Source organism: Dendrobates tinctorius, unplaced genomic scaffold (assembly GCF_039654945.1).
Source record: "Dendrobates tinctorius isolate UK_male_01 unplaced genomic scaffold, ASM3965494v1 ptg000064l, whole genome shotgun sequence".
NCBI lineage: Eukaryota > Metazoa > Chordata > Amphibia > Anura > Dendrobatidae > Dendrobates > Dendrobates tinctorius.
Window position 1 is genome coordinate 37,979,897 of NW_027361732.1, and position 14,109 is coordinate 37,994,005.

Here is a 14,109-nt window from a genome sequence, read left to right on the forward strand (position 1 = left end):
GTTTGACACCTGTCATGGAGTAGGTGCCAAACCGCTGTGGAATTTGCACAAAGAATTGACATGCTGTGGATTTAAATCCGCAGAAAATCTGCACAGAAAATTCCGCACCTTGTGCACTGCGTTTTTCTATTTACATAGACTAAAATGGTACTGTACAACGCAGCAGAAACTGCTGCAGATCCGCAGGGCCAAATCCGCTGCGCATCCGCAGCAGAATCTGCAACGTGTGCACACACCCTTAGACGGCTTTTAAATTATGTTTTTCTCTGAAGTGATGCAGTGTTTCAAATTTAAACACACTGTACATGGTTTTTCAAAAATGTATCGGCTATCAGGCTCCATGTAAGTCTGTCTTGTCTTGACTTTGCTGTGCTGAGATAATCTTATAAATGTCCCCCTGATATGTAGTGTGTAATGGCTGTGTCTGACCATACAGGAACATGGTCTGATCATACCACAGCTCCTGGGCAGGGGAAGAAGCAAATGAGAATACAGAGAGGACAGTATGGGATCACAGCTGATTTTTCTGTATTGTAAATCTTCTGCTGTTTCACAGCCATTACGCAGTACACAGCAGGGGCACATGTATAAGATTATCTCAGCACAGGAACATTTTTTTAACACATCCAATTGTGGAACTTATTTTAATCTCAAGAGCGAATAAGTAAAATGCACTTTGTTCATTGAATAATCCCTTTAACATTAACCTTTTAGGTATTACAAGTCTTAGGCTAGTTTCACACTTGCTTCTTTTTGCAGCGCGTTTTTCCCGCAAAAAAACGCATTAAAAAAACGCATACAAATGCATACAAACGCTGCGTTTTTTTCAAGCATTTTTATGCGCATGCAGGAAAAAAACGCAGCGTTTTTGTGCGTTTGTATGCGTTTTTTGTGCGTTTGCGTTTTTTTACAGATTTTGGAAAAACCCCACAAAAAAGAAAAAACAACCATTCAACAACACACAAGACCAATGGGACTGCATTGTGGGTGTGATATGTTAATATATAGACCCTGTCTACAGTATTCTTCACATTTTCTTGATTCTTCTCGTGACCATGGATCTGCGCTGGAAGAGTTTTCACTTCAACTTGGATTTGGACATCGCGATGGCTCAGGCGTATGCAGTTGCTTGCCATGAACAAAGGAAGAGAGAGAGGCAGCAAAGACGGCGGCGTATGTGGATACATCCGATTGTTGAACTCCGGGAGAGCCGTGGGGCATACCACACCCTCTACAGCGAGCTCCAGTCAAACCCGGAGAAATTTACAGATTATATCCGGATGTCCCACGAAAGTTTCATGGATTTGCTTGCTCGTGTCCAACAATCCATCCGGAGACAGGATACACAGCTCCGTCGTGCGATTCCTCCTGAGGAACGGCTACTGGTGACATTACGGTATGTTTTAAAAACCAAGGGGTGCGGTCTGATGTTTTTTTTTTAAATTTAGTATTCAAAACCTTGGGTAATTAGTTTTCGTGAATGTACTAATATTTTATTTTATAGTTTTTTAAAATAATATACATAAATATTAATTTTACTTCTTTGTCTGTTCACAGATTCCTGGCGACTGGAGAAACCCTATCTTCACTACACTTCCAGTACCGTATTGGAATCTCTACCTTGTCTGGAATTGTTGCTGACACCTGCCGGGCTCTCTGGAATGTTCTTTGTCCAGAATTTATGCCCCTGCCCACCGCTGAAAAGTGGATGGAAATTGCTGACAAATTCTGGACAGTATGCAATTTTCCCAACTGTTTGGGAGCTGTTGATGGTAAACACATACGGATCATCAAACCCCAAAGAACGGGATCTGAGTACTATAATTACAAAAAGTACTTTTCAATAGTACTCATGGCGATTGCGGATGCCGGATGTATGTTTGTAGCAGTGGACATTGGAGCATTTGGCCGTGGTAATGACTCACAGGCTTTTAAAAACTCAGACATGGGCCGGAGGTTGTATGGCAACCAATTTAATTTCCCTATGCCACGGCCTCTTCCTCACACCGAAGCTCCGCCACTGCCCTTTGTAATGGTTGGCGATGAGGCTTTTCAAATGTGCGGAAACTTACTGAAACCCTACTCCAGCCGGGACTTGGACCACACCAAAAAAATATTTAATTACAGGCTGACCAGGGCCAGAAGAACTGTCGAGTGTGCTTTTGGGATTCTTGTCTCCAGATGGCGAATTCTGGGCACGGCCATTAATCTTAAACTTGAAACAGTCGATGAGGTGGTGAAGGCCTGTGTGGTTCTACATAACTTTGTGATGGCTAAAGAGCACCCGACCTTTGAACTGGACGATGATGCTCCTAACCCATTGCCTGAATTCACTCAGCACACTCTCAGGTCATCCGTTGAAGTTGGCCAAATGAGGGACCAATTTGCGGCCTACTTTATTTCTGATGTAGGACGGGTGCACTGGCAAGATGAAATGGTGTAATGTTTTTGTTTGTTTATGGTAATAAAAAACCTTATTTGATACCATTACTGAGTGCACTATATTTTTTAAACTCCAATTAAATAAAAAACTAAAAATAAACAACAGTTTATTTTTCATGAAACCAGATTCTAGTTGGTAAAACTAGAGTTATTACACTAGGCCTTGTAATGACTACACTAGGCCGTGGTATTTCAAATATGAGTATAGTAGGCCTTGGGGCTAGTAGTATAGTAATATGTGAAATACCACGGCCTAGTATAGTCATACCAAGGCCTACTGTAATAACTCGATTTTTAACAACTAGCATCTTGCTTCACAAAAAACAAACTGGTGAAACTAGAAAGAAACTTATTTTTTAGACAAGTTTCAACAGTTTGTTTTTCATGAAACCAGATTCTAGTTGGTAAAACTAGAGTTATTACACTAGGCCTTGGAATGACTACACTAGGCCGTGGTATTTCAAATATGAGTATAGTAGGCCTTGGGGCTAGTAGTATAGTAATATGTGAAATACCACGGCCTAGTATAGTCATACCAAGGCCTACTGTAATAACTCGATTTTTAACAACTAGCATCTTGTTTCACAAAAAACAAACTGGTGAAACTAGAAAGAAACTTATTTTTTAGACAAGTTTCAACAGTTTGTTTTTCATGAAACCAGATTCTAGTTGGTAAAACTAGATTTATTACACTAGGCCTTGGAATGACTACACTAGGTCGTGGTATTTCAAATATGAGTATAGTAGGCCTTGGGGCTAGTAGTATAGTAATATGTGAAATACCACGGCCTAGTATAGTCATACCAAGGCCTACTGTAATAACTCAATTTTTAACAACTAGCATCTTGTTTCACAAAAAACAAACTGGTGAAACTAGAAAGAAACTTATTTTTTAGACAAGTTTCAACAGTTTGTTTTTCATGAAACCAGATCCAAGTTGGTAAAACTAGAGTTATTACACTAGGCCTTGGTATGACTATACTAGTCCGTGTTATTTCACATATGACTATACTAGGCCTTGGGTTGGTTTTTAACATGTATTTACCCATCAGTGTGTGTGAGCGGCGCAAACAACATTAATGAAACTTTGTAATGGTGAACCACAAATGTAAATTTATTTTTAATCACAAAAATAAACCAAAAAATTATTTTTTACGGCGTTTGGGGGCAGATGGTTTCAATTTGGGGGTGTGCAGGGAATATGCAACACTTGCAGTTGAAGACGGTGTTTGAGGGGAAGGGGCAACAAAACTTGTGGGGGAAGGTAGTCCAGTTAAGGGAATTAAACTAGGAACACTTGGAGGAGAGGAAATCTGTTCAGGTACATTAGTTGTAATGGCATGTCGCCGTAGGCTTGTGTGCCTGGACCGACTTTGGCCCAATGCCCGCCTTGATAGATTTCACCTTGAACTAGGGGCAAATATTGAGTGTAGGTCCCCCGTCTGCTGGTGTGGCTGCTGCTGCTGCTGAGGTGGCTGCTGCTGCTGCTGAGGTGGCGGCTGCTGCTGAGGTGGCTGCTGCTGCTGCTGAGGTGGCTGCTGCTGCTGCTGAGGTGGTTGCTGCTGCTGCTGAGGTGGCTGCTGCTGCTGCTGAGGTGGCTGCTGCTGCTGAGGTGGCTTCTGCTGAGGTGGCTGCTGCTGCTGAGGTGGCTGCTGCTGCTGCTCTTCGTTGGAAGTGCTCGTCCTTGCAGGAGGACTGGTGGCGGCAGTGATGGTCCAGGTTTGCAGAGTGGTGGTGGCAGGGCTACTACATGTTGTTGTAGCGGCAGGGCTGTTCCATGTTTGCCTAGTGGTGGCTGAGCTCCACGCATGCATGGGAGTGGCGGTGGTGCTCCAGACAGGAGCAGCGCTTGCCATGGTGGTGTTGGTGAAGTGACCAGCTGCATTCAGACTTGTGGTGGTGTAACGGTGGGTGTCCTGGCTTTGAATAGAGGTGTCCGTGCAGTGGTATGCAGCACAAGTCGGTAGTGAGGTGAAGCGAGTCAATGGTGGCACAGGTGGAAATGACACCACTGACTGCTGACCGTACCAATTATGCTGCATAGCCTGCAAGAAAGCATTGTTGCAGGCCTACAGCACATTCAGCTGTTGCTCAGGACTAAGGTGTTCCGCCATGCCCTTTTCAATCTTACTAAAAAAATGGTGTGCTGGTCTGTTGAGGTCGGCCTCCAGACGGTCAAGGCGCTGTTCTACAGAATTGAAGCGGTGTTCAAAGTGGTTAAAACCACGTTCCATGAGTGCAAAACCGCTTTCAACTCTGTCGGACAGTGACTTGAGGCTGGAATTAAAGGCCTCGCTCAAATGCATAAACTCGGGCAAGACATTCCTGTCCAAGGCCCTCTGCCGCTGGCGGGTAGTGCCCGCATAACCAGTGGCAGAGACCTGGGACAGGGGAACACCTGATGGCCCAGCTTCCTGGTCACCAGCTGTGTGTGTGGCTGACCTGCAAGGTGCTTCCTGGCTGTCAGATGGCTGGGACGGGTCAGAGGACGTCCGAGGAAGGACCGCTCCAGGGCCAGGTTGCAGGGTGCTGCTCCAGGTGCTGTGGAAGAAAGGAAAATCATTACTACCATGCCTTTACAAGAAGCATCAGCTGTGGATTAGAAAAACACAGATTAATAAAAATAAAAACCCAAAATTTATAATACTTACGATCTCGTGGCAAGGACCGGTCTTAGGAACTGCAACGCGTGATAGTGACGGTATCTAGTTCTGGTCCTTGACTCAGATCCACTGCGAACCTGGCCCTCAGCACGAACATCACTGTTGAAGCGGTCCTTGATCGAACGCCAACGTGTTCGGACTTTGTCCACTGTTGTTAAAAAAAAAACAGTGCCGTCAAGGACAACAGTCACTGCGGCACAATATAGCAATACAATACTCAAAGCAGTCACTGTAGACCCCGATGACACTGTTGGGTTTCCTGCTAGAATACACCTAGCACGAAACCCAACAGTGCCGTCAAGGACAACAGTCACTGTGGCACAATGTAGCAATACAATACTCAAAGCAGTCACTGTAGACCCCGATGACACTGTTGGGTTTCCTGCTAGAATACACCTAGCACGAAACCCAACAGTGCCGTCAAGGACAACAGTCACTGCGGCACAATGTAGCAATACAATACTCAAAGCAGTCACTGTAGACCCCGATGACACTGTTGGGTTTCCTGCTAGAATACACCTAGCACGAAACCCAACAGTGCCGTCAAGGACAACAGTCACTGCAGCACAATGTAGCAATACAATACTCAAAGCAGTCACTGTAGACCCCAATGACACTGTTGGGTTTCCTGCTAGAATATGCCTAGCACGAAACCCAACAGTGCCGTCAAGGACAACAGTCACTGCGGCACAATACAGAGCAGGGAAATACTCACTAAACGCCTTTTTGGAGGATGCTGTGGCGCTGTCCCAGCCATCCATCAACGCTGCGGCCACCTCATTCCATAGCCGCCGGGTCACCACAATGTCCTTGTGCAGCTGGTCACGGCTGTCCCACAACGGCGAACGCTCCTGGACCAGGCTGATGAGATGCTCATTATCCAGGTAGACATCTTCATCCCATTGTGGAACCTAGACAAAACACATTCATTAGAATAATCAAATTTAAATTGAATAAAAAGTTACAAAAAAAGAAACATAAAAAAGAGTAAAAATAGAAGATAAAAAATAAAGAACATTACAAATCATTTGATACATACATTCCGTATCACCACCGGGACTTGGCTTCGCTGCTCCTGCTCTTCGCCCTCACTAGTCCCGTCCGCAGAAGATGATGATGACGATGTCTTAAAAAAGTTGAAAAAAACGTAAGAGATTTGGAGAAGCAGCAGATATACTTACCAGATGCACGAAAATAATCACCTCACGGTCTGCTTGCGCCAATTCCTGCCGCGATGGGGAATACTCGGATTCTGAAGACATACTGCATGTAAAAATAATAAAAATCATTAGTACATACATAATTTAAAAGGACAGGCATATAATGTGATATACTCACATTCTTCGCTGATAGAAGATGGGTTTCTTGTTGACTGTCTGCTCTCCAATCTGTCAGTGTAGTAGTGGCAGAGTTTTGGCAGGCACCTCCTTTATATAGACTTTTTTTTTTTTACTTTAGAAGATTATAACTAGTACAACAAGTGGACACCACCAAAAAAACGCTGCGCTAAAAAAACGCTTACATGCGCATGCCAGTGCGCACGTATGTGCATCCATAGGCTATAATGGCCATTTTTAGCGCAAAACGTGCGCATACGTGCGCATGCGCTTTTTTGCAGGGCCAAAAAATGCAACATGCTGCGTCTGGAAAATACAAACGCACACCCCAAAAAAACGCAGCGCATGAAAATCGCATACGTGCGCATGCCAGCGCGCAGGTATGCGCACCCATGTTAAATATAGGGGAAAAAACGCATGCGCACGTATGCGTTTTTTTACAGCGCAAAAAAATGCAAATGTGAAACCAGCCTTACTTCTGACAATAGGGGGACCTAAGTTTTCTCTAAATTCCAATCATCAGCAAAATTTAATGTTGTCATCTTGAACCCAAATAACCGCATTAGCAATATTTTTTCCAAGTAGATGAAACATGCATTTCAATATTTATAAATTACATAATAATATTTATAGATTATTAATCATTACATATCTGAATGATTGGAAGACACACGTCTCTCAGCACCTGTTATCGGAAATATTAAAAATGACTCAATCACAGAAGTTCCATATTACAAGTGCTTTTTACATTTCCCCTTTAAATGATCACATTTTATTACTTCTCTCATAAAATAAAACCTTCAAAAAGTAAAATTAAATTTGCACGAGTAATCCAGAAGTAATATGGTATGTGTAAGCACACTGGGGTTTATGTCAGCATTAATATAATATTTCATAGCGCACATATTGATTTTGGGCACTGAAGAAATAGTGCTATGAGGGTTGAGATATATAATTCAAATAATAAGAAAAAAGAAAACATGAACTTGTTATCAGTATCGACTGGTTTTCCATTCATAGCCATGTGGAAAACATGGAAATGTAGGCATTTTATGCAAGTGATTTTTTTTTATATTATCTTCTCTGCTGCCAAAATGACATGTGCAGTTTATTGTATAGTGTCAGTCTGGTCCCTCTAGCCATCTTAATGTAACCTCTTCAATATTAGGTTCTTCTGCATCTTGGAGATCCCAGTGGCTCCTATTAAATTAAATTAAATGTAAGCAATTGCATCATCAACTGTATATTACTGTTCTCTCTTTCCTCGAGTCTACACATTATTAAATAAGCCTAAATAAACAAATGCTCAATCACTTGCATTCTGACATTGACTTGCCTTTATGTCCAGTTTCGGCTTCTCAGAGCTTCAAATGTATCACAAATTGTAATGCTATTATTGACAGTCCATGTGCACAGTAATATATATTTGAAATGACAGCACATTGAGAAGCAGTACCATTCTTATCCCATTACATTGCCCGCAGCTGTTTGTAATATTAGGCCACTTTCCCTATAGTGGGTGGTATAATACAAGTATCACAGTCATCCAGCTGCTCTTTATAATAAGCTCACTCGCCATTTTTCATTTTTGATCTTCCCACTCTTAGAATTGTTATATAAGGGTTGTACATATATTTGCTCTAGTGGGCGACATTCTCTGTTATTCCACATAGTCAAGAAAGTGCTCCAATAACACTATAAAAAACTCACCCCCAACTGACTGACAACACTGATTTTTATTTTTTTGACAAAACAACGTTCCTGCTACAGTTACTCTTACATCTTTAATTTAGCATTGTAAAATAACTGCTTTATAATGACAATCAGTGCAAGAAGAAAAATGCAATTATATTTGTCATTGACATGGGAGGTAGGGACCAGTCAATAGCTTCAAGCAAACTGAGTTTTTATTGAATTTCATATCATTTCACCATTATCTGATTTTTTTCATTCAATATGCATGGCCTACCTCCATATTGGTGAATTATAAGAGGCCGAAAATAGTTCTATAAAAATGGAAAAAGTTATATACTTATCTTCCTTCACCTGCCCTGCCTCACAGCCATCTACCTATCTGGACCTTTTTTCTTCAGTTACTGGTGGTCTTCACTGGACCATCTTTAGAGTTTTCTGGCACCTTTGGTATCTCTTGCAATAACTAAGCTGTTACATCATGATTTGGCACAAAAAACACCATGTCAGTTCACACATTCCCAGCACTAAACATGAACATGATGAAAATGGTGAATATGTCTCAGTGAAGACTAGGTCGCAATGTAGTGTCCATTGTCAGAAAGGTGGGTTTGCGTACTAGGTCATGAGTCTTCCAGCAGGACAATAAAACCAAATATACCTCAAGAAGAACCCAGCAATTGATGGAAACAAACTGCTAGAGAGTTCTAAATGAACACTCAGAAAATATTTCACTTTCTGGAAAAATTTCAAGGGTGTCAACACTTTTGCCCATGACTGTATGTATACACTGATGAGCAAAAGGGTAACAATGTTTTGAACTTTTGACTTTCAGGCTCCATGTTTCAACATCTGCTGCTGCTTCAAATGTAAAACTGCCATCATTTTATAGACAATCATCTTGGCTATCCCATACATAAATTTGACTTGCAATTATTTAGCATACAATTAGTTACATAGATTATTGTCATATCACTGCATACTTACTGTTTTGTTCTTAAAAATCTAAATGTAAAATTGTATTATTTTGTTTGTATTTTGTGAATCCACCTTTGACCTTCAATATTGCCTGAATCTTTCTAGCCATGCTCTTGATCAAATTCAAGCTTGTCTAGACCAAAATTTGATCCCATACCTCTTCTACACTCTCCCAAAGTTGGTGCATACTGGTCAACTCAATTTGTTCTTCAACTCTCCCCACAAGTGTTCAATTGGGTTGAGGTCTGGAGAATGTGAGGTCAAATTTAGCACCTCTACTTCATTCTTATTGAACAATTTCTTCGCCAATCTCAACGAAAGCTTCATGCCACTGTCCTGAATGGAACATTATGTCATTCTTTTGACACCCACAATACTCAAGTGTACAAAGTAATTTGACTTGTAGGATACTCCCATGTAGTTCAGCATTGAGACCACCATCGATCCTGGTCAAGTATCCAATGCCTTTGGCTGTGAGGCAACCCCATATCCTCCACCGAACTTGACAATTTCTGCAATTTCTCAATCTGTTAGACCGTTTTTCTTTTGTTTCTTCCACACCCATTTGCTACCATCAGAGACTAGTCTATTGACTTTTATCTCATCACTCTAAATCACCCATTTCCAATCTTATACTGTCCAGTTTTCACATTTTTTTGCAAACTCGAGCCAACACTTTTTGTGATATTAAAGTTGAGGTTTCTTCACTTTTTTTCAGGCCACCAGACTTGGGTAACGTGCATCACATGGTTCTTGCATGGACGTCCATGATCTCACTATAACAATGCATGCAAGCCACCTCCACTGCTGTTTATCTTCTTGTGTTTGTCATCTTGTGATGAGCAAACTTATTGACTCACAAATTTTGGCTTGATGTGCACCTCTTGGCTTTTGAATGAATTGGTGAACTTGATTTCAAATTCTTCAAACTGTCATGGCACTCACATGATGCAGTTTGGCAATTTTCTTGGCTGGGAGACAGCTATCAATGACATGGATTATGCTGTTTCTCTTTTCTTGGGAAATCTTTTTCATGGCTGCGACTTGGTTGGAACCAGTGAATTTTCACTTGGTAATCAACCTAAAATACAATCAACTTTAGGGAATTAAGGTACTGTCACACTAAGCGATATCACTAGCAATATCACTATAACTTGTGACATTATAGCGATATTGCTAGCGATATCGCTATGTCTGATACTTACCTACAACCCGCTCCCCCGCTGCTTATCGCTGATCGCGCGAAAACATCCAGGACTGTTTCTCATCGTCAGCTTCCTGCGGCGCTTCCTGCTGTGACGACAAGCGACGCGTGGAGCCGGGCGGGAGGACATAGGATCGCCTGGTGTGACAGGTAAGTAGCGATCCCCGTCCCCAGCAATGTCGCTGGTGAGATCTGCCTGTGTGGCAGTTCACTAGCGACCACCTAGCGATGTACCAGCGATCCTGACCGCGTCATATAGCTGGTCGGGATCGCTGGTACATCGCTAAGTGTGACAGCACCTTAAGAGAACAGATAGTAATTTGTAGTATCAAGAAGAAAAAGATTTGTCCACCACCAGGAGCAAAATGGCAACAATACAGTGACATGACAAGAATCTACATTACTAATCATATGCATACTCACAAGTCAAGCTTATATATGAGACAGCCAAGATGATTGTCTATAAAATGATGGTAGTCTCACATTTGAATCAGTAGTGGATGGTGAGATAAGGAGCTTGAATGTTAAAAGTTCAAAACATTGTTACCCTTTTGCTCATCAGTGTATATTTGTGTAGTAAATGCCATGGTTTTTGTTCAATTTTTGTGGGTTTTTTGTATTTTTATTTCTTTTTAGGCTTTTTGTTTTTGTACTATAAAACCTACAGTAAAATTCTAGAAATATGGATCATCTAGAGCATGATGCGCTTAAAATGAAAATAAAATTCAAGACCTAAAAAATACACGTATATTGTGAAAATCACCACAGCGTCTAAATGGTCTATAGGAGCAGAACTCATTATGCAAAATGCAAATAAATTTACCATATATAATTTATACAATTTGATTTTCTGGATATTATATTTGATATTCTAACTCTCAATGTTAAAATTAACCTACCCTTAAAATTATAGACTGTTCATGTCTTTGTCAGTGGGAAAGCACCCTAAATTATCAAACGAAACGTCAGCTCGGCAAACAAAAAATTGCAACATTAGCAAAATTTGTTTTTTTACATTCTTTGGATTTCTTTTCCTCACTTAAATAAAAAATAACCTATACATGTTTGGTATCTGCATAATTGCATTGAAATGGGAAATCATATCTCCAGGCTAGTTTTAGATTTCAGTGAACATGGTAAATAAACAACTGAAAAAAAACAAATGTGGAATTGCATATTTTTTGCAGCTTCACTGTTGAAATTTTTTTTCCTATTTCCAGTAGTCTATATGGTAAAATTAATGGTGGAAATCAAAATTACAACTCATCCAACCAAATGCATCCCCTAATAAGGCTATATTGATTGAAAAAATAAAAAAGTTATGTCTCTGGGAAAAATGGAGCAAAAATTGAAAACACAAAAAAACAGAAAATCGCAGGGTGCTGAAGAGGTTAATGGGGCAAATGTACTGAAGCATGCAGCAAGCTCAACTAGTTATGGCTGCTGGCATCTCGAGTATTATCATGCAACTGTGTATGCACTGAAGGAAATTTCTATTTTCAAAAAAATGGAATTATGACTTTTATAAAGGTATATTAGAAAACTGATGGGTGCAAACAAGTGTGCATGTTTTCATAAAAAAAAATAATTAAAGTTAAACCTTGAGGAGAAAAAAAATGTAGCTACATGAAAGTTGCACAAAGTTTATATTTTGACTTTAGGAGCTTAATGATAAAATTTGACGCATGGAATAGCTGCCATATGCTTAAAGAAGGGAAAAAGAAGAATGCAAACCTCTGAAAATATTAGTAATAATAGATATATTGTGCGACCCCTAATTATATTATTTCCTAATAAAATTTTCTCAACTCTTTTGTATTATAATAAGGCATGAAAAAAAGAGATAAAGAGATAGCAGATCACTGATTCAATTTTCTAGGCTCCCATATTCCATGCAAAAACATCTGCTGTAAAGCTGTTTTTAGAAAACAGGGCTGGTCGATTTTAAGACATGTCTCTCTTAAGTTAACACATGTAGAAAGCATCAATTATATAGCATAATGTTAAATAATACTTACATTGACTTTCTACTCAATGTGACTAATAAGTGTCCAAATAACAATGCCTAAATATTACCTTCACATGGTACCAAAATAATACCACCATATAGTATTCACAAAACACTGCATATACGGTATTTGGGCTCATACTCACATGAGAGAAACTTGGACCAGTCTTGCACGTCAATACCTGGCACTGCCGCAGGCACTCGGATTGGAGCGCTTAGCTGCATGTATTTCTATGCAGCTCAACGCTCCGCTCCTGAGTGCCAGCAGCAGTGCTGGGTATTGACGTGCAAGACTCGTCCGAGTTTCTTACATGTGAGTATGAGCCCTTTTCCATATAGTACTACCATTCCATTCAGTCAATCCAAGTCAAACTACCCCTAAGTATCCAAATAAAACTGCCATAGAAAAACTAAGGTCAGGATAATATGGAATAATCACAGCCATTAAGTGAAAGCTGATTGGCTCACCAAAATCCTATGTGCACAGAATAATTGTTAATATGATTGTCCTGTGCTCATAGAACATCATTTTATTGTCAGCAAATTGGCTTTTTACACAGGAAGATATGTTGCCAATAAAAATGAAATGTATTTTAACCTTGCCAAAAAATGATTACAGCAGACTAATGAGTGTTTTGCCCGGTCATCGAAGATTTGCTGGCCTGCTTAAAGTGGCAAATTATTGGAAAAGATAGTTCCCATGGACTCTCATTTCACCATTGTCGTTCCATCTGAATATCCCTTTAGTAATTAAAGGGTAAAATACTGTTACGTTTGTCAGGGGCCACAGACCTCAAAGAGCTACCTCTGACAGACTAGACACAAGCCACTTTGTCTGACAGATACCAGCCTTCACCTTAACCTCTTAACAGTGATGTAGTCTTATAACGCTGTCCAGTGAATTACTTCCGTGCAAGGGCTGCTGCCTGGAGAAGCGAACTAGGACAAAAGAATGGTCTGGTAGCTGAGGCAAAACCAAGAGGGCAGCAAAGATACAAAATTGTCAGGCAAGAGAAATGTCAGTAGACAAGCCAAGGTCAAAATAGGAAACCTATACACTAAACAGGAGCAGAGACCACATACCTAAACCAGAGGAGCAATAAGATGGAACCTTTAGTAGAGTGTGGTGCTTTTCAATTGGCTGAAGCCTGCGGATGATCACTTTAGCTGGACAGCACACGCATCCATACTGTCAGAATGGACAGCACTGCAGGTCCTAGCTATCCCAACCTTAATAGGTGAACAGAGTCTACACTGTTGAGAGCTTCTGGTTACAAAATCTTTTCTTTCACCAGCGCCACCAGTGCTGAATAAGGGGGCACCTGGTCAAAGAAGATGTCGCAGAAGCAGGTCCTGGGGAGATGTGACCAATACCTGCAGCTTTAGGGCAGAAATAAATTACCAGTAAGGACTCTGTCAATACAGTGTAGTGAAGCTATAAATATTACATCTTTACATATCTCTATCTCTTTATCTATCTGTCTATAACATGCACTACAAGACAAAAAATACATTAAATATCAGCAAAAATATTATATGTAAACAAATATAAATACAAAATGTAGAAGTTTGCAGTCTGATTAGTAACAGAAATGGTGGTAAAGCAGTGGATAAATGTGCCAATGATGGTGAGCAGCACAGCTTTGACATGCTGCTCCATCGGAGCTATAAGTCCTGATTTGCATAGGCTTTAACATCTTTAATATGACTCATGATATAGATAACCACGATGAATATGTAACACAGTCATTACTAGCTCTGATTAGCATAATCTCTTGTCTGAGT

At 40.5% G+C, this 14,109-nt stretch overlaps 2 protein-coding genes across 2 annotated transcripts in view; both read right to left on the reverse strand.

The window, feature by feature from the left end:
• LOC141094511 (protocadherin-9-like) overlaps positions 1-14,109 on the reverse strand; it is a 1,849,542-nt gene that overhangs the window by 1,748,112 nt on the left and 87,321 nt on the right. The window lies entirely within an intron of this gene.
• LOC141094612 (uncharacterized) lies at positions 3,286-5,308 on the reverse strand. Its single transcript, XM_073580467.1, has 2 exons — positions 5,094-5,308; positions 3,286-4,983 (listed from the first exon to the last, which is right to left on the reverse strand). Exon 2 carries the CDS (start codon positions 4,482-4,484, stop codon positions 3,843-3,845), a length of 642 nt encoding a protein of 213 aa, XP_073436568.1. The 5' UTR covers positions 4,485-4,983; positions 5,094-5,308; the 3' UTR covers positions 3,286-3,842.